Consider the following 21,472-nt stretch of genomic DNA (forward strand, 5'->3'; position numbering starts at 1 on the left):
ACCTTAGACTACCTCATCAATATTTCAATCAGTATATTGCGCATACGCGGTCAATGTATACAAAATAAAACGGAATATTAGAAACAAGTAGGGAGGGAATAGAAAGGGCATTGTTCTTAGTAATTAATACGACAAATGAAATCTACACGGCTTAGAAGATGATAGAATTCCATGACACCCAGTGCTCTTTGGGTATAGTTGGGTGCTTCAGCCACCTACAACAAAGAAACATGAAAAAGTAAAAAAACGATATACTGCGGGTGCAAAGTTTCTGATCTGAAATTGTGTTTTAACTTATAATGTCAGCATGAGAGAAACTAATCTTGCAAAGACAATGCAGCAATTAAAAAAGAAGAACCAAATAGCAATAATTGATGATGCTCGACTCGAGTACAGAAGCTAGTGGCCAAAAAAGTAACATCAGATTTCAAAGATTTGCCCACATCAATGCCCTCAAGATGAGATGGTTGTTTGCAAAACAGAGTCACAAACAAAATCAAAAGTGTGTAACAAAGGAGCAAGCTGCTGCAAGAAACCTCCTTAAGTTCACCTAATGTTTCACTGGTTCTCATCCCTAACTAGCAAACCACATCAAACTAACATCAGCCGTCAGCCATAGATAGTGCAACTAACCAAGATAACCCCAGTTCCATGACAAGTTTCCAACAAGAAAACTATGATTCGTTTGCATCATGTTAAATGACATTTTCAAGTTCCTAAGTTCCTAACCAAGGTTATTGCAAAACCCAGAACATATTTTGAACATTCATCACTAATTTGACTTCATGTAGATATTAAAGTAGTATGCAACAGCTTATGTGGTTCCACAAAGACTATTGCAACACCACACTGGAAGAAATCTAAACGAACAGTGATGAGGATCTACTGCATCTATCATTTTACACGGGTATCTTACTAAATATTAGATAATAATATTAGAGATAAATGGATAACTCTTCTTATTATTCCACCCCTGTTCCTACAGGGAGTACAAATGGACTGAGGAAGGCTTAATACCATCCCTCTCATCAGTCACTTCAATCTTTAAACAAGTGTCTAAGCGCTAACTAGTCACTAGTAAGTTAATGAGCAATTTTGTTTCTTTTACCACCAATATTTTCTCTGCATCCCTATGTTTTCTTGGTGATTTTAGTTTTTGTTTCTAGACCCAATATTTATGTCCAAAATATCTTCACTCATGGTGAACTCAAACCAATTAATTCTCCCATCTCTTTTTACACCCAACCAATATCAAGTTCCGTTAGTTAACAACAAAGTTCAAACCTCTCTCTCTCTCTCTCACTCACAAGAAATTGATTTTTAAGAAACTGGAAATATTGAAATGACAACGCAAGAAATATCCCAAAACGCTACTCTATAATCTCCCTATGCCCCTCTTCCTGAAATTAAGACCATGAAAATGAATTAATTTGCATTTTTATGCCCAAGTGCCATCATCTGTATATACATGCTTTCTATATAATAGAAGTGGAGAAAAAGTGAATCCTGCCTTTGGAAGCTGGAAAATGTCGAATGTTTACTTCAAAACCACGGCAGCATTTCTGAGAGCCAGATATCTTTGGACATATTCATTTGGAAGTGATCTTATGAGCTTGAAGATATCAGTATTGGCATAGCGGAGGTTGGTCCTTGGATCATAATAAGGTGCCTGCATGATGGAAAAAAAGCATCAATCTCCACTGTGAAGATGACGAAAGATGTAAAGAATGAATAGGAAAGCTTTAAACATTTACTAATCAGTTTATCTTAACATCAATAGGAATGTGTCTCGCAGAGAATATCTCTTTAGAACCTTTGATCAAATCAACCCTATACAACAAGGGAAAATAACAGGCAACATATATGAATGTCTGGCTGGATCTCAAATCAACCAAGTTTGATCAACTATTATAAGTTTAGGAGTCCAAAGATATTTTCATCAAACTTGGGCCATTAATTTTAAATTTAATTGATGCCCGACGGCAGACCAGATGGCAACCTGAACAAGTTTGGCCTGCCTCAGTTATGAAATTAACTCTCAAATATTTAAATAAACAGAATGGGTAGCATGGAGGGTTTTTTTTTAACAGAAAGAAAGTCTGGAAAGTAATTAACCAGCAACTATGTAGCTATAGTGAATGAAAGGACAGGTTTCTAGGACACTGAATCAACGAACGAAACTCGTATGAGTATCTGAAATTTATGATATAAATACAAAAAAAATCCAACCTTGGTACTGTTAAATCAAATTTTCAAATTTTGGCAAAAGTTTTACATACCTCATATCCTGTTATATCACAAATTTTCTTGCATGGATGCATAGAGGGCGGGGATTCTATATTAACATCTGCAAGCATGGGACATTAAGAAAAACTAAATGAGAACAACACTTGACAGTACTATGCTTAAAATACAAAGCTAAAATACATACATTTATCTATACAAAGTTACAAACTAAGTAATTTCTTAAGCGTTATTACAGTCATAGTAAAGAACATACTTAGTTCTTCAATGGCAAAGAGATTTTCAGTTTGAATAAGAATTTGCACAAGGTGGTAAAGGTGGAAGCTTGAAACTAATTATATCAGTATAACTTACAATTTGGTTCATCAGGTGGGTAATTCTGATAATTCTCAGCCTGAATGATCTGCTTGAGATGTTTCCAATGTCTCCCTCTTGATTGGCCTTTTGGATACTTCTCGTACATCTGAATGCGCTTGAAGCTCAAGTGGGTTGGCAACACTAGCTCTGCATCAACCACCTCCGGCTCCATATTTTCACTTGCAAAATAAAATCAAAACCCCGTTTTAATTTCTATACCAAAATTAACAAAGAGCAAAATTATTTATCTTCCTAACCCCAAAAATTACAGAACCACTCTGGTCCATACAAAAATGGGGCTGAGTTGGATCGGACAACTAGCTGAGTTTACTAATCAAAGTGAACCTAGCCGTCGCCCAAAATTAAAGACTCAAATTTTGGGTTCTCCTTGTTGATTGGAACATATACAATCTAAGGGCTATAGTTTGTTCGCTAATTTGGGATCTCATACAAAGAAGGAAAATTCAACGAGAAACAAGTAAGGAAATTGAATCAGTGTAAACATCAAAGGAAAGGAATCGTTTTATCTCATGTATGTACCTGTAGATTCAGAATGCGATGCCGCTGGAATTCTTGGTTTTTGGTTTTGCTGGAGAGAGATGACGAAGACGGAGACAACGCTCGGCTCTTCTGGTGTGATTGTGAAGCTGCTACACCACACCAGTGTGTCCAGACTCTGCTCTGGTCTGGTCCGGCAACGCGTGATGAATTATTTTGGACTTTGGGTCGGATAATATGGGGGTCCATTTTCATGCCTTTTGTCAATTTCACAGCCCAGTTTTGTATTCAGTCCTCAATATCGAAGGCCTGTAAATTTAGTCGGATTATATCAGTTTTAACCCAAAATTATAATTAAACTAATTACAATATAATTATTCGGCATGGTTCATATTGCAGAAATAATCGTAGAGTAGTATTATACTCACCCACCACTTGTTCTATTTTCCCGACCATCTTACGTTGCTATTTTATTTGTCTTTTAGCTATAAGGCGAGAGAGAAAATAGAACCAATTGGGGAAATTTATAAAGTAAATACTAGGGAAACCACGTATTTATATCACATTGGTTTACCATCTCATATGACAAGTGATGTATACAATCAACACCTAATAATACAAATTCATTACTTGACGTGACATATACACGTCACTTGCCACATTAAATGAGGCACAAGATGTGATATGCCTAGCATTTTTCAATTTATAAGGTTTGATTTAGGTGATTTTGGGCCTGAAATTAACAAATAAAAAAAAAATTTGAACTTTGTTGGCAGCCGAAAGGAAAAGAGCGATCATTGAGACTCAAATTCTCATGTGCACTTCAAACTATCTATATTTAAAATAGTGTTGAAAGAAATTTTTGCAATGCTAATAGTAACATCTTAAAAAGAATTTAATAATTCTAATGGCTCGTTTACTAATCCATAATTAAACTAAGAGAAAATGAATTGATAAGGAGTTTGAACGGAGAGTAGTTAGAATTGAATTTTGGTTTAAATTGTTTATTAAAATCTTTTGAAATCAGAATAGAATTGGTATATGAACTGCTTCCTAATTTCTCTGAATCAGAATCTTTGAATTAGAATGTAAATCAATGTAATTACTAAAACACTCTTAGTTGAAGTATATCATTTTCTATACTAATTTTTCGGCTAAACTTCCCGATTACAATAGTAATTTGTATTAAAAATCTCACTTAAAAATAATAAGAAAATATACCTTTAAACGACAATACTAAATTGCTCGTACCAAGTAATCGTACCAGTATATGCTGGGTCTACCTATACGTTTGTCTTGGACGGATTCGAACGCTGTTTGACGCGTGCTGGAAGGAATTGCTCTGTTTAGACCATCTCCTATGGTTTGGCTAAAAGTCAAATTTTTAAACCCAAAAAATTTAGCTTTTAGCCCAAAAATAATTTTTCTACTCCAACTATTCTACTCTAAAATTTTAGCCGGGAATTATTAAAAAATGAATTTAGGCTCTTTTTTTTGTTAAATTAATTTTTTTTTTAAAATAAATAGGTAGACTATCGTAAATTAATTTTATGAACATTTTAATTTAAAAAAATTTAAATTCTGATAAATATTAAGTAGAGTCTACCCCGATTTCTGAGCTAAATTTCGAGAGAAATTTAGCATTGGTTTAGCATTTAGCTCAAAATTTCCCCTTAGGTTAGAATGCGTTTGGAGGGAAATTTTAGGGTGTAATTTAACTTTTAACCCACCATTTGAGTTGGTCTTAGAGTGAACTTGAATGATTAAATTTGGGACATCAAATCTGATTACTTTACCTCCTTTTCTTAAGATTAATCAAATACTATCAAGTACTTAAAATTCATAGGAATTGCCAATCCAGATCGTATCCATAAATTGGTTTGCAGGCAAGTCCTAAACAAGTTTGTTATGCTTCTATTTACCACCTTTCAATCCAACACAAAACAGATTAAGCAATACAAACATACATCATGCTTGTTGGTTGCGGCCACATGTTTTCCAAATGTAATTCCATCATTTCGCTCCTACTTGCAGGGAATGGAAGGATTATCCAACTACTCAAAGACCAACTTGTGAAAAGCTCTCAAAAGCTTCACTTGCATTTTTCAGGTATAAACCACATATACACTCAACGAATTAGCAAACAGTCCGTCCGTAACAAATCGATGCAATATAGAGATTTTTTGACCATTTTTCCTGCATAAACAAACCAAACAAACAACCCAAGTTACGCAGAATCCAGCGTCAGTGAAAATTGTCATGTATATGCCTCGATAGTAATACCTCTCATCTATGGTGGTAAGCCGAGACATTTGAGCCCCAGATTATAAAGAATGACAGAAAACTAACACGAGACACACAGTTTCTTACCTTTACATGGCTGCTTGGGAAGGCGGAGGTACGCAGAGTTTCTTGAGTTTCATCCATCAACTTGCGTTTTGGTATGCTCAAAATGAAGGCTGCTTGATCAGCAGTGGCAGCCATAGATGTTATTCTGTAGCCACTTTCCCATCGCCTGTGGATGCCTTCACTTGGGTATACAAAATCAAGCTCCACAACCTTGTATTTTCAAATCAAAATGCAAAAGTGGGCAAATGAGTAATCTTCAAAAAAACAGAAGGAAAATAATTTACAAGTACAAGAATTCTACAGAGTTGACTCGAGTAATAATATACCTGGTCCGAAAATCCAGCATTCCTGGACATAACAACACCCCAGCGATTGCCAGCGGTTGTCATGGATGTTACATGGAAACCTTCTTTCCACTTCTTATTTATCCACTTGAAGGGAAAAGATTCGCTTACTTTGTACGACTGCTGGGTGTATGGAGTACCTATATACAACACCATACAGCATAAATCAGTGCTTAGGACAGTGGTCCGTATTACATAAAAATACAACGGTCTCCCGTTTGAATATTTCATTTACCAGCACAACATGCAGATGATCAAAATCCATACTCAAGCGTCTTATAACACGCAAAAACATACATTCCCATGTGCTCATTACTATGCCAACTTAAATACAACTCTGTTCACGGGTTCTCATAAGATGTATTGCCGAATTAAGCAGGTGATAAACAACCATAAAGGTGGGGATGAACATAAGTATAACTTGTCACGTGTAGGTGGCTAGCCACTTTTCCCCAACCAGGAGGATGAGGATTTCAAAACGCATATCAACGTTCATTAAAATCAAGTACAGCACTTATTCTATGTTTCATTCAATGTGTTTTCTTTCCAACAATTTAAAACTAAGGTTCAGACATTACAATAATGGATCCAATGGCAATTCTAGACATATAGAACCTTGACTAATCAAAGCATTCCGATCCACAAACCACAATGGATCCAAAAACCAGTTGAGGACAACATCAGAGAAACAAGAGATTAGGGATTCGGAAACATAAGAAATATCACATATTTCACGATTAACCAGTGCCACAAAAGTGTATAATATAAGCACACAACACATTTCCATACAAAAAATCAATCTCATAATCATTTAAATATTAATTTCAAAGGTATAAATATATGCAAACCTTTGGACATAACAACCAAGGAACTCCCATTAGCCGCACCAGCTATTGAACTAATATAGAAATTGTTTTCCCACTGTTCCATGATCCAATCCTGTCCAGAACCAAACAAAATAACAAGGATAAGAAATACTTCAAGATGTGCTTACATTACTAATACAAGATGATCGAATATACTCATTTCATATGCTAACCTTATGCAGGAAGACAGTTGACAGCTCATAAACCTGGGCAGTGAAACATGTCCCAGCATCCATGATTAGGGCCCATAGACTTGATGAAGACGCTACAGAGCTGATATACAATCCATCTTCATTACCCTTATCGACATGCTGATGCAGCCTTGAGTCCGCCACATTGTAGTGATACCTACATGTCCGGTAAGAGGCTTACTTAATATTATGCAAGAAAAATTTATGCGGGGCACCTCCTTGGTGACACACCACTTCACTCCAGAGGTCATTCTAGGTTCAAGCCCAGGCCATCCTAGGTTTGAGCCCAAGCCATGCCCCTTGGTTTCCTTACAAAGAGTGAAAAATACCATGCAAGAAAACAATTGCAATGTACACAACAAATGGGCATTAAGCAATTACACAATGCACACAACAATTGCAATGTACACAACTAAGTCAGTAATTCTTATATACATACACATCAGAAGCATCATTATCATGCATCTCAAGAACAAAATCAAAACAATTTAATGTAGTTTAAGAGAAGTCCATGTATCATTTACATTTTATGGAACTACACTTTAACACACAAGTATCTTATCTTTTTCCATTTTTCCCCGTATTTGTCTTTGTTGAAACTTAAAATACAGGGACCTGATACAAATTGTGACAATATACAAGGGCATAAAAGGTTGTTGTTTCCCTCTAACCAACAACAGTGCAGCTTATCCACTAAATTGATTAAAGTTGTACAGGTCAGAAGACATAGGAAACCGGTTTTTAAGAACCACGACAAACAGAACCAAAAGGTACCAAATAAATAAACAAGTATTTGAGGATATCAATATTAGGTAAAAGATGAAAATAGTAATTTACGGTCACATGCTTTCATTAATTGAAATCTCGTATTTCATATTCACTTTATACATGATTAAAATTTAAACCATAACTAGAAACCAATAAAGAATAATTTATTTAAGAGCAATAATGTTTTCCAATTAGGTAGGCAGCAGTATAATTCAGATCAAATTTCAGAAAAAGGTCAGTTAAACTGATACTTAAGATATTTCTAGTAACAGACCACCACCACTTGAGCCAGGGAAACAAAAAAGGAATATCACTGCCAGTTTCCATTAGTTAGCTAATTTGCTTATGCACAACTAGCAGTCAAGATAATGAAAACTATTCTCAAATTCATACCCCATTTGGGACTGATAAACTGTATAACAACCTTCTCAACGAAAATCAAACATTGAAAATACTTCAACTGCTGCTGGTACCATTTATCAATGTTACAATATGGAAATAATGCATGTTCATATGAAAATGAGAATTATAAAAAAAAAAATAATGTAGGAGAATTCCACTGCACAATCACATATTAGGGGAAATCAGACTGAACAAATGTATAATTCACCTTTGCTTCATTGGACGACGTGCATTGTACACTGAAATCCACTGGGTAGCAGGACTACCCAGTCGAACTTTCTTCTTCGGCTGTTCATCTTCTTCCAAATTTATAGACATTCTTCCCCGTTTTTGTCCTACCTATTTATGCAGAACGTTGAATAAATAGAACGTTCGAAGAATATCCAAAAAAAGATTAAAGTAGAAAGTTTGGAAAAGTAACCAAAAGCACCTTAAGAGCTCCATCAATTCTAATTGGTCTTAGTGGCAGGCATGGCTCGATCAAGCTTTCAAAGAAGGATATCAACTTTGCATAATTCGGTTCTTCATCAAACTTCATAATTGTAATAGCTTCAAGAAACTGTTTGAATGGGGGAGGACAGAAGCAGCACATCAACTCTGGAGAGGTGGCCATCTTTTTCTTACAAACAAGAAAACTCTTGTTATCCCCCTGTAATTTCAAGCAAAAACAATAATATAGGTTGTTAGCATTATATGAGACCAGAATACAGAGAGCAAAATGCATTTAAATATTAATGTGCATGCCAATGACTCACCTGATAACCCTGCCAGGGTAACCTTCCTTTTATGAGAAATATTAATGTGTATGCCAATGACTCAAGATCATCCCTTCGACTTCCAGTCCGACCTAAATGTGCATGTACACTTGCATACCTTATTGTTCCTCTGCCAAAAGTAGAAATTTCAATATTTATAGGCCATCCGGAAGATGACTGAGCACATGTAAGACCATTGTTCTAACATTACAAACCTGAATATGTCAGGCCTCTGATCATATTCAACATGTTGACCAGATGCTTCCTTCCATTTAGACGCTGAAAACAAAATTAGAATATTTATATAAGATACCTATTAAACACTAAACTTGGAAATAGGACTTACAATAAATAGGAAACAAATCATATATGACCATGCAAAATACACAAATAGTTTGCGTGAAGTTGAGACGAAGAAGCACAAGAGCGGCATACCCAATCCAAGATCAATAAGATATAGTTTCTTCTCATCAGGAGTAGCAGGTTGACCAAGTAAAAAATTCTCTGGTTTTACATCGCCATGCACAAACCTAATTTGAAATGAAAAATCCATGATAAGAACTGGTAGCAAAGCCTGGGGAGGGTTGAAAAGTTGTATACACGTAAGATTATAAGTTCAAGTTTCCAATAAACCTAACCCTTTTAAGTGAAGCTTTTCAAGAATTGATATTGCCTCTACGGCAATGCATGCCACCATATTTGGAGACATCCTGTTGCAGACATAATAATGAATTAAACGGCCGCATAAACTTTGATGCACACAAGAGATGTTGGGGCATATATTCATATAGGTTTTGTAGGGTGTCCATTGTGTGCATGAGAGAGAGAGAGAGAGAGAGAGAGAGAGAATGTATCCTACGATTGCCCAAGAGAATTCCAAACATCCCAAAGACTGGGTCCAAGAATGTCCATGACCTGAAATATAATAGACCCATCAGACAATGTACATGAGTTCGGACTCCAGTCAGACAGTAAGGAACTCCAAATCAAATCTTACCAGAATGTAAAAGTCTCCCTGGCGACCCTTGTAATGAACCCAAGGAATTCCATAACATCCATTTAGATTACTATTAACGTTAAAGAGATGAAAATAACCACAAGAATCAGAAGAAATATTCGAAACATTTCAAGAGTAATGCAGACAAACTTAAAGATAGTTATATGTAATCGTGTAGTAAAATACTGGGGGGAAAAAAAACAAAGAATACAAAACTCACTTATAAACTTGCCACTCATAAGGAGGGCCGTAATTGCAACCTTTACTATTTCGGTGTTCGAACTTCAAAGCAACCTGTAAAAAGAATAAAAAAAAGATCAAATATTTGTGATTCAGAAAATAAAAGTTGTAACCAAAAAGAAAATAGAAGTTCAAAAAATCAGATTAGGTACCTCAATAGCGTCAGGTCCTGTCCTATCAGTGCCACCACTAACCCTTCTGCCAACATAAACTTGACCAAAACCACCCTTACCCAACTTCCTTTCTACCTTGTACACAGGAGAGTTACCCACTTGTACCTGCAGCAAGCAACCGAAACGCTTAATTTCTGTATACGCAACAATATACGCAACAAGACATTTATTAAGGGTACCATTCCTTTTAAAGAGAATGGTTATATTCTTATTTGGCCATCCACGTCACTGGAACAATTAGATTCGGAAACATAGAACTGTTTTTTTGTAACGCTGATGATCAGCCAAATAGGGTATAGTCACCAGAGTATTTAGTCATAACAGCTGGTTCTACAATTAGTAGTCCCACATCAATGGAATTAATAATATGTGTTTAAAACTCTAAAGAGACAAAAACGGACCCAATCAAAAGTAGTAAGTACAGGCTATATACCCTATCAGGAACAGGAGTCCCGCCTGCTTCTTCTTCACCTCCCACTATTTTATCCGCACTTCCACCACCCTCCATCGCAATATCTTTATCTGCTACAACGTCTGCACGATTATAAATGGGTTCAGCAGCTCCTAAAGCAGCAGCTTCGGGACGGACCTCGCAAGGTTCAGGGTCTAAATCTATCAACCTAACGCCCCGACCTCTACCAGCTGCAGTCTGCCTAGTGGGTATTGCCGGTGAAGGACCCTTTGCTACAGCATTACCACCTCTTCCCCTACCACCACCTGCTCTTCTCCGAGGTTTATTCTGGGCAGGTAGTACACAATTTTCAGCCTGACCAATTGGTGGTTGTGAGGAAGGCTGAAGATCATCAAGCCGTTTTGATCTGCGCACTCCGCTTCGCAACTCTGGCATCCTCAGCCCATGCAAATCACATTCCACCCAATAATCCCTTCAGGATACTCTGGAACATAAACAACAGGAAAGAAATCACTAAAATTCTTAAACAAAACATAATTTATTCTTAACAAGCATAAAACTGAAACAATACCATGAATGGAATTTTAAACCCCATTGCAGGCACAATCCAGACCATATAATTTTGCTGTATCATACAATAATATACTAAGAACAACAACAAGACCGCAACAACATTGATTGATCGAGAAAATCAAAACAAACACAACAAGAAAAAAATCCTGTGAAGCTTGCCTCAATTGGTGCCTATAGAGGAAAAGTAGGGTACTGAAACAGCAAATATAATATTAATGGGCATGTGTATATCGCTTGAAAGATCCAAGTTCCAAACGCCACGCAACAAATGAAAGGCAAATGCCCAAATAATGTTAATAAAATGAATCCGTTCCGATTTTCCAGTTCTGTGATATCTTTTGTTTCTTTATCCTAATCGGTCATTTTTCTTTGGTCAATTCCTATCCAGTCATTAGCTTCAACCTAAAGCACGAAACTTCACCAAACTCAGCATTCCCACAACGATGACTCTGACCAAAAATACAAATTCAGCTACACATTCAACGAATGAATCAGATGAACAAAACGAATAAACATCCGAATCAGATCGATTTGTGAGCAAACAGCACTCCGATCATCGAAACAAAGCAGGAAACTTTGAATACAAAGCGATCATCGAAACAGTTGAAGAAATGAAAAGGCAAAATAAAAAGCAAACAAAAAATGAAGATTGCTCACCGATCGGCTCCAGAAAACGGAGAAAGCAGGAGGAGGATGAGAGGCCGAAACGGATTCAGAAGGGCGATGATCGGTTTAGGGAGCAGATCGTCGTCGTCATCGTCGTCGTCGTTGTGTTGTTCAGTGAAAACAAAGCGACAGAGGCACACACATTTTCCCTTCTTCTCCCTTCTCTTATCAGAAACAAGCTCAAAAAGATTTTTGTTTTTTTTGGTAATGAGAGACTTGTATGCTTTGAGGGCTATAAATAGAGGTGAAGCCCTCACCCTGCCTTGCCTTAAGTACTTTTCTTTCTTCTTTTCTTCTTAACAAATTATAATTATTTACATTTTCATTTCATTTATGTTTTTTCCCTCAGAAAATTAAATAACATATTTTGTTGATGGTGGTAGTGCGTTCTAGACATCTAGTTGAGTGGAGCAACTTAAACTTAAAGATGTGGATCATGCTACACAGTTGCGGTAGAGTTCCAATTACGATTATGTCTTTTTTTTTTCTCTTGATCTCTAGAAAATAAATAGGAGTAGAGTATCATGGATATCTTAATATGTAAAAAAGGGTGAGGTTCCAAATCTAAATTTCAAAACTGATGTGTCTAAAAATGAGCGAAGGTGTGAAGTGGTGTCCGAATAAGCTTCTTGTGTGGTTTTGTATTTTTATATGGGAAAGACAAAGCCATGGAACATGAAAATGTGGCCTTGTAATAACCAAAAGCTCCTTTTTAAAATTATTTTCTTTTCCTTTTTCCAAATTATATGTTATTATTATTCTAAGAAAATATGAGTTAGACACAGTTTGACCTGATCAAATTCCAAAATTACAATTACAAAGTCGTGTTGTTCTAAAGTTTTCATTTCGAAGATCTGTGTAAAGACCAAATGTATATTTGCCGCAAAAGTAAATTAGTTTAGATGGAAATTTCAAAATACTTGACAAGTTAATAAATCAAAACAAGAAACTAGTTTCCTAATCATGGATTTTAAGTTAGTTTTGCTTTATTAAGTTGTCAAATTTTTAAATCTTTGAATCTAAACTAATATAATCTTATGACTAGTACATATTTGGTCCTCAAGCTAAGGAGAAAGCAGGACCGTACAATTACATGAGTGCTTGTGAGTTTACACAATACTCCTTGCATTGCTTGACCTACTTTTTTTTTTAATTTTATTTCATAAATCATATTTGATTGGTGATAGTCCTTTATTTTATTTTTTTTACCAACCACACACATATGATATGAGTTGTAGGATTGAGAAGTAATTTCTCTGCCTTCCCCAAATTCCCTAATAAATAATTTCAATAAAAAAAAGTCCCAAATGTAAAATTAGTTGGTTTGACTGGAAGTAACAGATATACACTGGTGTAAAGTAGAGCTAAATGTTAAAAGTGATTATCAAGCCATCAGCATCAAGAGCATAAAAATCTCTTGGTCAAATGTTCTCAATATTCACATGGTTTCCTTCTCGAACACTTTCTGTAGTTGTACCAAAAATTACAATTTATCCAATTGTCTTTCTGTTTTTTTTTCTTTTCAACACACGATAAGATAAATATACACTAAATTTATTTAAATAATAGACGAATGATTCGAACTTAAATGTTAAAGAGAGAGACGGTGTGACATCCAGTCCCGGGATTATTAAAACGTACGTGTGAAATTACAAATTTGCCCCTAGTTTGTTTCGTCATGTTTTTGGTCATTTGGTGTGGTGTTGGCAGGTGCTGGACCACACACACACACTCTCACCTTCACTGTCTCTCTCTGTCTCTTTTCCCTGTCTGTCTCTCTCTCCCCCGAGCTCCCTTTCCCTTCTCATCCACCATAAACGTACGAACACACACCAAGAACCCTCAAACCTTAGCAGATCGAGGAAACCAACTACACCTTCAAACTCGTGAGGCTGAGAGGAGCACAGACGTACCATTTTCAGGTAAGGTTATCACCGTTTTCACGTCGATTCGAGGTATTCCGATTTGTGTACTGTTCATGCAAACTTATTGTAGCATGTTTTTGGGATTTTTAAGTTCATAGATAGCTTGGTGGTGTCCCAAGGAGCCTCGGAGTACTTAGTTGGACGGAAGTGGGCGTCGGAATCACCTGGTTCGAAGTTGGCCGGTTTTTGAGTTTGGAGACAGGTATGATCGCGTGGTTTTTAGGCTTTAAAAGTGGTCTAACGTTGTTCTACTAGTCTTAAGCTTCAATTTGGTTCAAGAATCGTGGAAAATGGTTGAAAAATGAGTGAGAAAACACGGTTTTAAGATTTCCCAGTTTTCCGGGGCCTGCGACTTCGTCGGAGAAGGTGAGGGAATATTCCGTCAAATCTGACGGAATATTCCTGACGCCGTTGACGGAATCCGTTAGAACTAATGGAATATTCCTCACGGCGTCAGTTGACGCCGTCCGTGTGCACCGCACGTGCCTGCGCGTGGGGGCGCGTGCGGCGGAGGAAATTTTTTCTAAAATTATGGTTGTGATCCTGAGGTTGTGTAGAGCACGTTGGTATATTCATTTGTCCATTTTGAGCAATGTATGAGAAGTTATTACGAAAGTTAGGTTATGTGCTTTAAAGTTAACATTTTTATAGTTATTTCGCATATAGGTGACACGTATTCCGAGGACGAGCGTGCGCACTCGAGGCAGGGGGGCTACGACCCTTCCACTTACCAGTGAGTGGGCTTTTGTTTTCCGTATATACCTATATACATTTATTTTTCCCAGAAATGGTTTAAAAAGGGTTAAGTGTTTTATGTCATGCACCATATTATTATCGTTTATGCATCATTGCGTACATTAGTAGTGGTACACATATACATATGCATATTTGATGCTGTGGACGCACAGGTAAGTGCCAGGTAAGTAGTATACATGTTTACATTTCAGTAGTGGTTTGAGATGCTTAGAGAGCTCATAACCTGCACCCCCGGTGTTAGTGCTCCCGCCCAGAGTAGGGCACAGTCCTTCACGTGATGTTCACCTCCCGCACCACACGCTCAGCTTGGATCCAAGTTAGGTGCACAGTCCTGTCGTACATACCACATTAGGTGGTTCCGATTCGTAGGTGACCCGCGATTATTTGCACAGCCTTCACGTGATCGTAGGACTATAGCGTACATATGTATTACACCCAGGCCTGTCGTACAGACCACTATAGGTGGTTCCGACTCGTGGGCAGGTTCAGTTATTGATTTTGAGATTTGAGCTCTATATGCAGCCGTATAGGTCACGTTAGGTGACTCCGGCTGCCAGATTACATGTTATTGACATGCTTTATACCTGAGCACTTGCATTGTATTATGAGATTCCGACATGGCATATTCTTGAGCATGACTGGCATATCTATACATACGTATATGTTTATTTTTCTGGGAAGTATACAGGTTTTACGGCGAGGGGTTAGATTGTGTTTTACTAAATGGTTTTAGAAAAGATTTGTTTTTGCCCACTCACGCTTTTGTTTTGCGCCCTTCCAGGTTCTAGTTGCTTAGCAGTTTCGGTGGTCTCCCAGAGGGTTCTTCCGGTTTTTCTGACAGATACTCACCAGTGTAGGGTCACCTTCGGGTGTGCTTATGTCGCAACTTTTCTTTTGGACTGCTGTAGTCTTGCTCTGAATTTGTATCTCACTTACGCTAGCACTTGTTTTAGTACTTTGCATGCTAGTTTTTAAATTATTTGTGCTTTTACATTACTATCTTATTAGCTTCCGCACGTGCACATGGTTACGTCACCTTCGTGTGACGGCCAGCACGCCCTGATCTCGGTCGGGGTGTGTCAGACGGTACACTGTTTTAACTAACTTAAATAAACTCAAGAAAATACTAGTTTTTACTCACTAAGCGTTGACTAGTGATTGTAACTTGTAACACATAGTGGCATGATCGAAGCTAAGATATGTCCTCCATAACGATGTCAAATTGAATGGCGCCCAATATGAACCAAAGATCACAGTTTGTAACTGAAATTCGAGTTAAGCTCTGTATTGGAACCTTGCAATCCTGAGCCCGTTGCACCCTTGATCCACGACCAACAGTCATACAACGTGGAGGGAGAGCTTGCAAGAAGGCCCGTCATTTTATAAGATGATCCTACATCATTGATGAAGTTAAAATTAAAATTTGTTTATTAAATAACTTACATACCAAATGACTATTTAAGCCTAACGAAATTTTAAAAGAGAAAATCTGCATACATTAAGAAAAAAAGAAAATTAATGAAAATTACTTGAAAACTTTGAGTATTAATGATAATGATAAAATAAAGGGTAAAGTGAATAGTACCATGATTGACTTTTTAGTGTAAAAATATGATTTTTCATTAAAGTGGACAGTATCGGGAGTTTTTCTTTAAAAAATTATTTATAACGAGGCAATCCAACATCAATCTTAAATAGTAACAATTGTTGAATTATTTTATGTAACTCGTATAGATGAAGCTAAAGGAAGCCAACATGGTGGATGAGAAACCTAATGTTCAGCACCAAATGACACTACCGCAATCTTTCCAATGGGCTCTTAAACCAACCAAAAGACGAAGGAACTCATACAATTATCTTATTTCTATTTACTTTGCTTACCATGTGATCGAAAAGGATTTGAAAGTGGTAATGAGCTTGTTTCCCTTACCTTATGAATGGAGAAGCCAGCATTGGAAGCTTTACCTCCACCTCCCCCCCCCCGGGGCCCCCGAAATGGGGCTCTGACTCGGCTCGAGAGATTAGTCATTGCCTACGTACGAGAATACCCCGAATTCATCCAAAAAAGATTTGAAAAATTCAAGGTACTATGCGCAAGAGAGAAAAATGATCCCCAATTGGAGAAATCCCAAAATCATTAGAAAACGAAACCAAAAAGCCATAATTGACACAAAGTCTATGGGATGCAAAGTAATATTGGAAAATACATATGAGGTATATTAAGATAAATTATAATTTAAAAAGCGAACGGGGGAGTTGGTTTAGGAAATGTGGGTTGCGGTTTAGAAAAACAACGAGACCAAATCAACGCGTTGTTTGTTCATCATATTGGAATATCATCTTCATCAAAGGGAAAGCTTGATTAAGGAAGAGGGCATCTAACTGACACAGAGGGAAGGCAATGGCATCAGATTCAGCAGCTCGAACCCCGCAACTGAGGAAAGACTCAGTGACGAAGCGGTGGGTGATATTCTCACCCGCGAGAGCCAAGCGACCTTCCGACTTCAAATCCAAGTCCCCCATCAACCCCAACTCCGACCAACAACAACAGTGCCCCTTCTGCATCGGCCACGAGCACGAGTGCGCTCCCGAAATCTTCCGGATCCCGCCCGACAATCCGGACTGGACAATCCGGGTCATCCAGAACCTCTACCCCGCCCTCAGCAGAGACATGGACGTCGTCTCTGCTCAAGACCCGTTACACCAGAACTCCGATTCGGGTCCGGGTCGGGTCGTGATCAGTGGGGTTGGGTTCCACGACGTGGTGATTGAGACCCCTGTTCACTCCGTTCAGCTTTCCGATTTGTCGGCGAGACAGATCGGCGAGATTCTTGTTGCGTACACGACGAGGATCCGGCAGCTTATGATCCACGATGTCATCAGATACGTCCAGGTTGGTTTCCGGCCTTCCACTTTTTAAGAATTTCGAGTTTAGTTTATTTCTTATTAATCAGTAGAATTCTAGTTCTATATGGACTTTACTGCCTGGTTTGCATTTGGAGATTTGGGTCTTTCTAAAAGCATAAGCCTTTAAGTAAATGTGCTTTTGCAGGCAGGGGTTTAGCCAAGTTGGTTAGAGCAGTCGAATCTCCCTCCCCGTAGTTTAGAAGAATTTAGTGTACTCATCCTATATTTTGTAAAAGGAAAGAAAGTGTATCTGAGTCCGTTTTCCATTTAAGCTGATTTGTTGTTTATGTTTGAAGGTGTTTAAGAACCATGGTGCTTCGGCTGGGGCATCAATGAGCCACTCTCACAGTCAGTTAATGGCACTTCCAATTGTTCCAACTGCAGTTGCTGCCCGACTTGACAGTATGAAGGAGTATTTTGATCAGACTGGGAACTGCAGCGTTTGTGAATTCAAATCTTCAAAGGATCTGTTGGTTGATGTTTCAGCCCATTTTGTTTCAATTGTACCGTTTGCTGCTACATTTCCATTTGAGATATGGGTTATTCCTCTCGATCACTCTCCTCATTTCCATGAACTAGACGCCGACAAGGTATTTAAACCGAGTTAGCATCCTTTTTATTCTGAAATATTAATTAGAGAGCATAGGTATAATTTTGGTAGAAGTGTGTAAATTTGGGTGATCATCACTTAAATTCTGCTACTTTCATCCTGCAATGTGGATAAACTGTTAGCTGGGTTTCTTGTTTGCAACAGTTATTTGCATAATATGGGCCTCATGACCATCTGTAAATACGGAGGGGTTTTATGTTATAACAGCCAAGTTTTGAGAAACGAACATGTTATGTGAATTAAACATCAATGGCCGGGAGTTGCTTCCGGTATTGTAGTAGAGACTATAATAGGGATAGCATGACGTTCAAATTTTAAGGGTGTAGGACTTTGTCTTTGTCTAGAAAACAAACCTGAAAAGAATTGATCTGAAGGAGGCCTAAGGAAATTAGATCTTCAAAGATGCGCTCAAGGGTATTATTTTAGCTGGAATCGTTTAAATTTGTAGCACTTAGAATTCTGCATATTCGTATTGCAGTACTAAATAATTGGCAAAACATTTTTTTCTTGTAGTTTAATATGTGTGTGGTACCGTAATGTAAAAACTTGTATTTTTCGTAACACTCGTAGATGGCGCATTCAACGCATCTGATGATGTAAATATTTTCCTTTAAATGCATTTATTGTTTGCTTAATAGCTACATGCAACTTTGCAGGCAGTTGACCTTGGAGGGCTCCTAAAACTCATGCTTAGGAAGATGTCTTTGCAGTTGAACAATCCGCCGTTCAATTTCATGGTTCAGACTTCTCCTCTTCGGGATAGTGCTTCACAGTTATCTCACTCCCATTGGTTCTTGCAGATCGTACCTCAATTAGGTGTTGCGGCAGGGTTTGAAATTGGAACTGGGTGTTACATAAACCCAGTATTCCCCGAAGATGCTGCAAAAGTTTTGAGGGAAGTGAAAGTCTCACCTTCGGTATGAAGGTCTAAGAAGTCCGGTAATATCATATTCATACCTTCTTTTTAGAAGAAATTGAATGTGAGAACCATTACTAATTTCTACGAGAAAACCAATGTGTTATCTAATTGTATGAGAAGCTTATGGTATTTGTCTATTGGATCAAAACACATTGGTAATAACCCTTATTTTATTTTGTCTTATAAAGAATAATGATGATAAAATGTATATTTGTGTATATTAAGGTGTGTGAGGATTTCTTTCGCCAAAAAGGTTGATGTGCAAGAGTTTTTAGCCTTTTTAGCCAAAATGGTTCAACATCTCATTTTGGTCACTAAGATTTGAAATCGATAAAAGTAGTTTCGAGCTTGTCTAATATCAATCATTTTGGTTCTTCCGCGAAAAATTCTATTAAATTAGGATTCAAATGACAAAAATACCCTCAATTTAATAAATAATGGGTTAAAATGATGTATATTTGTCATTTTGTTCCTATTTAATGGAGTTTTTTACGGAAAGACCAAAATTATTGATGGTGGATAAACTCATGGACTACTTCTACCGATTTCAAATCTCAGGGACCAAATTTAGGAGTTATGTCAATGTCAAGGGCTATAGAACCATTTTGGCTAAAAAGCCGAGTTTTTATTTGTTTAAAAATGGGGCTCAAATCAAAGAATAATTAGTGTTGCAATTCTTCTCCAAAGGGAAACCCCACCACTTTCATATTGAAGATACTTGGTTTATGTAATCACAACGGTTTTTATTCTTCGTCTTTAGCAATTACCATTACAGTCTAATAATATTTTTCGTTCTATAAAAATCAACTTAAGAGACACTGATCACATCCTTGTCAAGAGGTTTGGCTTATCTAGCTCTTGGAAGATGAACTTTGAACTGTAGTACTGGGATGGCACGCACTGACAGTACAAGTTTTGAAGTTGGGTTGTAGCCTCTTATGAATGTGGAGCGTTTATGCAGATTTTGCACTCGCTCGATCACAAAAACGTATTAGAATTAAAACTACTCTGGAACCAAAATTAACACAAATTCGGAGCATCAATCGTACATCTCAAAGTTGATAACCTTAACACAATACGTTTTAAATACGAACTAATGACGCTCAAATGTCTCCGGCTCAAGCCTTCAAACCATCCTTCTACAAAATCAATGTCCAAATCCAAATTTGTAAGACCATCTCCAACCGATGGCTGGCCAGATGACTCGTTTTAGCCCTCTGGCCCTCCAAGATTCTCCAAGATATTAATATTTTAATGAATAGTACATGGCCATATTGACACACCCCGACCGAGATCAGGGCGTGCTGGCCGTCACACGAAGGTGACGTAACCATGTGCGCGTGCGGAAGCTAATGAGAAGGTAATATAAAAGTACTAATAATTAAAAACCTAATAGCATACAAAGTACTAGTGTATGTGAGACACAATTCAGAGCAAGTCTACAACAGTCCAAAAGGAAAAGATACGACATATGTACACCCGAAGGTGACCCTACAATGGTGAATGTCTGTCAGAAATGCCGGGACGCCCTCTGGGATAAACCACCGAACTTGCTAGACCACTAGAACCTGGAGGGGTGCAAAAACAAAAGCGTGAGTGGGCAAAAACAAAGTTCTTTGAAAACTCTTTAGCAAAATACATTCTAACCCATCGCCGTAAAACCAATATACTTCCCAGAAAATGAACATATATACGTATGTATAGATATGTCAATCATGCTCCATGATATGCCATTCATGCTCATAATATGCCACAACAGAATCTCATAATCAAATATAAATGCTCAAGCGTAATTCACATCAATAACATATAATCTGGCAGCCGGGAGTCACCTAACATGACATGTACCCCTGCCTATAGAGCTCCAATCTCAACTCAACATCTGAATCTGCACACAAGTCGGAGCCACCTAACGTGGTCTGTACGACAGGACTGGGTGTAATACATACGCTCTAGTGCTACGATCACGTGAAGACTATGCGAATAATCGCGGGTCACCTACGAGTCGGAACCACCTAATGTGGTCTGCACGACAAGGCTTGCACCTAACTTGGATCCAAGGCGAGCGTGTGGTGCGGGTGAACATCACGTGAAAGACTCTGCCCCTCTCTGGGCGGGAGCACTAACACCGGGGGTGCAGATTATGAGCTCTCTAAGCATCTCAAACTACTATTGCATAATAAACAGGAATGCATAACCACATGAATACCACTTACCTGACACTTACCTGTGCGTCCACAGCACCAAATACACATTTATATATATGTATGCCACTACTAATACATGCAATGATGCGTAAACAACATTTATATGATGCATGGCATAAAACAAATAACCTTTTCTATTTAATTTCTGGGAATATAAATGTATATAGGTATATACGGAAAACAAAAGCCCACTCACTGGTAATTAGAAGGGTCGTAGCCCCCCTGCCTCGAGTGTGTACTCTCGTCCTCGGAAAACGAATCACCTAAACGCGACAAAGTTACGAAAACGTTAATTTAAAAGCACCTAAGCAAT

The 21,472-nt window shown here is 37.7% G+C and overlaps 3 protein-coding genes across 3 annotated transcripts; 1 reads left to right on the forward strand and 2 right to left on the reverse strand.

Moving 5' to 3' along the window:
• Nucleotides 1-9: 9 nt before the first annotated feature.
• On the reverse strand, nt 10-3,408 carry LOC137745711 (chromatin-remodeling complex subunit). Its single transcript, XM_068485711.2, has 5 exons — nt 3,142-3,408; nt 2,599-2,780; nt 2,280-2,347; nt 1,511-1,669; nt 10-215 (listed from the first exon to the last, which is right to left on the reverse strand). The coding sequence occupies exons 2-4, from the start codon at nt 2,771-2,773 to the stop codon at nt 1,538-1,540; spliced, it is 375 nt and encodes a 124-aa protein (XP_068341812.1). The 5' UTR covers nt 2,774-2,780; nt 3,142-3,408; the 3' UTR covers nt 10-215; nt 1,511-1,537.
• A 1,540-nt stretch (nt 3,409-4,948) lies between these two features.
• Nucleotides 4,949-12,105, reverse strand: LOC137744921 (casein kinase 1-like protein HD16). Its single transcript, XM_068484738.2, has 17 exons — nt 11,827-12,105; nt 10,618-11,080; nt 10,164-10,289; nt 9,992-10,065; nt 9,772-9,841; nt 9,634-9,689; nt 9,413-9,484; nt 9,210-9,304; nt 8,990-9,053; nt 8,775-8,904; nt 8,450-8,668; nt 8,228-8,358; nt 6,832-7,006; nt 6,641-6,731; nt 5,775-5,932; nt 5,470-5,658; nt 4,949-5,295 (listed from the first exon to the last, which is right to left on the reverse strand). Exons 2-17 carry the CDS (start codon nt 11,029-11,031, stop codon nt 5,236-5,238), a joined length of 2,124 nt encoding a protein of 707 aa, XP_068340839.1. The 5' UTR covers nt 11,032-11,080; nt 11,827-12,105; the 3' UTR covers nt 4,949-5,235.
• Nucleotides 12,106-16,513: 4,408 nt separating this feature from the next.
• LOC137745365 (putative galactose-1-phosphate uridyltransferase) lies at nt 16,514-19,204 on the forward strand. Its single transcript, XM_068485312.2, has 3 exons — nt 16,514-17,409; nt 17,720-18,013; nt 18,690-19,204. The coding sequence occupies exons 1-3, from the start codon at nt 16,918-16,920 to the stop codon at nt 18,954-18,956; spliced, it is 1,053 nt and encodes a 350-aa protein (XP_068341413.2). The 5' UTR covers nt 16,514-16,917; the 3' UTR covers nt 18,957-19,204.
• Nucleotides 19,205-21,472: the final 2,268 nt, after the last annotated feature.

The sequence above is a fragment of the Pyrus communis genome, chromosome 12 (genome assembly GCF_041283825.1).
Source record: "Pyrus communis isolate YQ-2024b chromosome 12, ASM4128382v1, whole genome shotgun sequence".
NCBI lineage: Eukaryota > Viridiplantae > Streptophyta > Magnoliopsida > Rosales > Rosaceae > Pyrus > Pyrus communis.

Excerpts from the sequence above, each read along its gene's own strand:
- LOC137745711 (XM_068485711.2), bottom strand. The coding sequence starts at position 2,773 with ATGGAGCCGGAGGTGGTTGATGCAGAGCTAGTGTTGCCAACCCACTTG. Across the intron at positions 2,348-2,598 it reads CCCACCTGATGAACCAAATT|ATGTTAATATAGAATCCCCG; the intron begins GTAAGTTATACT and ends CCATGCTTGCAG. Across the intron at positions 1,670-2,279 it reads GTGATATAACAGGATATGAG|GCACCTTATTATGATCCAAG; the intron begins GTATGTAAAACT and ends TCCATCATGCAG.
- LOC137744921 (XM_068484738.2), bottom strand. The coding sequence starts at position 11,031 with ATGCCAGAGTTGCGAAGCGGAGTGCGCAGATCAAAACGGCTTGATGAT. Across the intron at positions 9,485-9,633 it reads TGGAATTCTCTTGGGCAATC|GATGTCTCCAAATATGGTGG; the intron begins GTAGGATACATT and ends TGTCTGCAACAG. Across the intron at positions 5,659-5,774 it reads ATGCTGGATTTTCGGACCAG|GTTGTGGAGCTTGATTTTGT; the intron begins GTATATTATTAC and ends TGAAAATACAAG.
- LOC137745365 (XM_068485312.2), top strand. The coding sequence starts at position 16,918 with ATGGCATCAGATTCAGCAGCTCGAACCCCGCAACTGAGGAAAGACTCA. Across the intron at positions 17,410-17,719 it reads ATGTCATCAGATACGTCCAG|GTGTTTAAGAACCATGGTGC; the intron begins GTTGGTTTCCGG and ends TTATGTTTGAAG. Across the intron at positions 18,014-18,689 it reads ATGAACTAGACGCCGACAAG|GCAGTTGACCTTGGAGGGCT; the intron begins GTATTTAAACCG and ends GCAACTTTGCAG.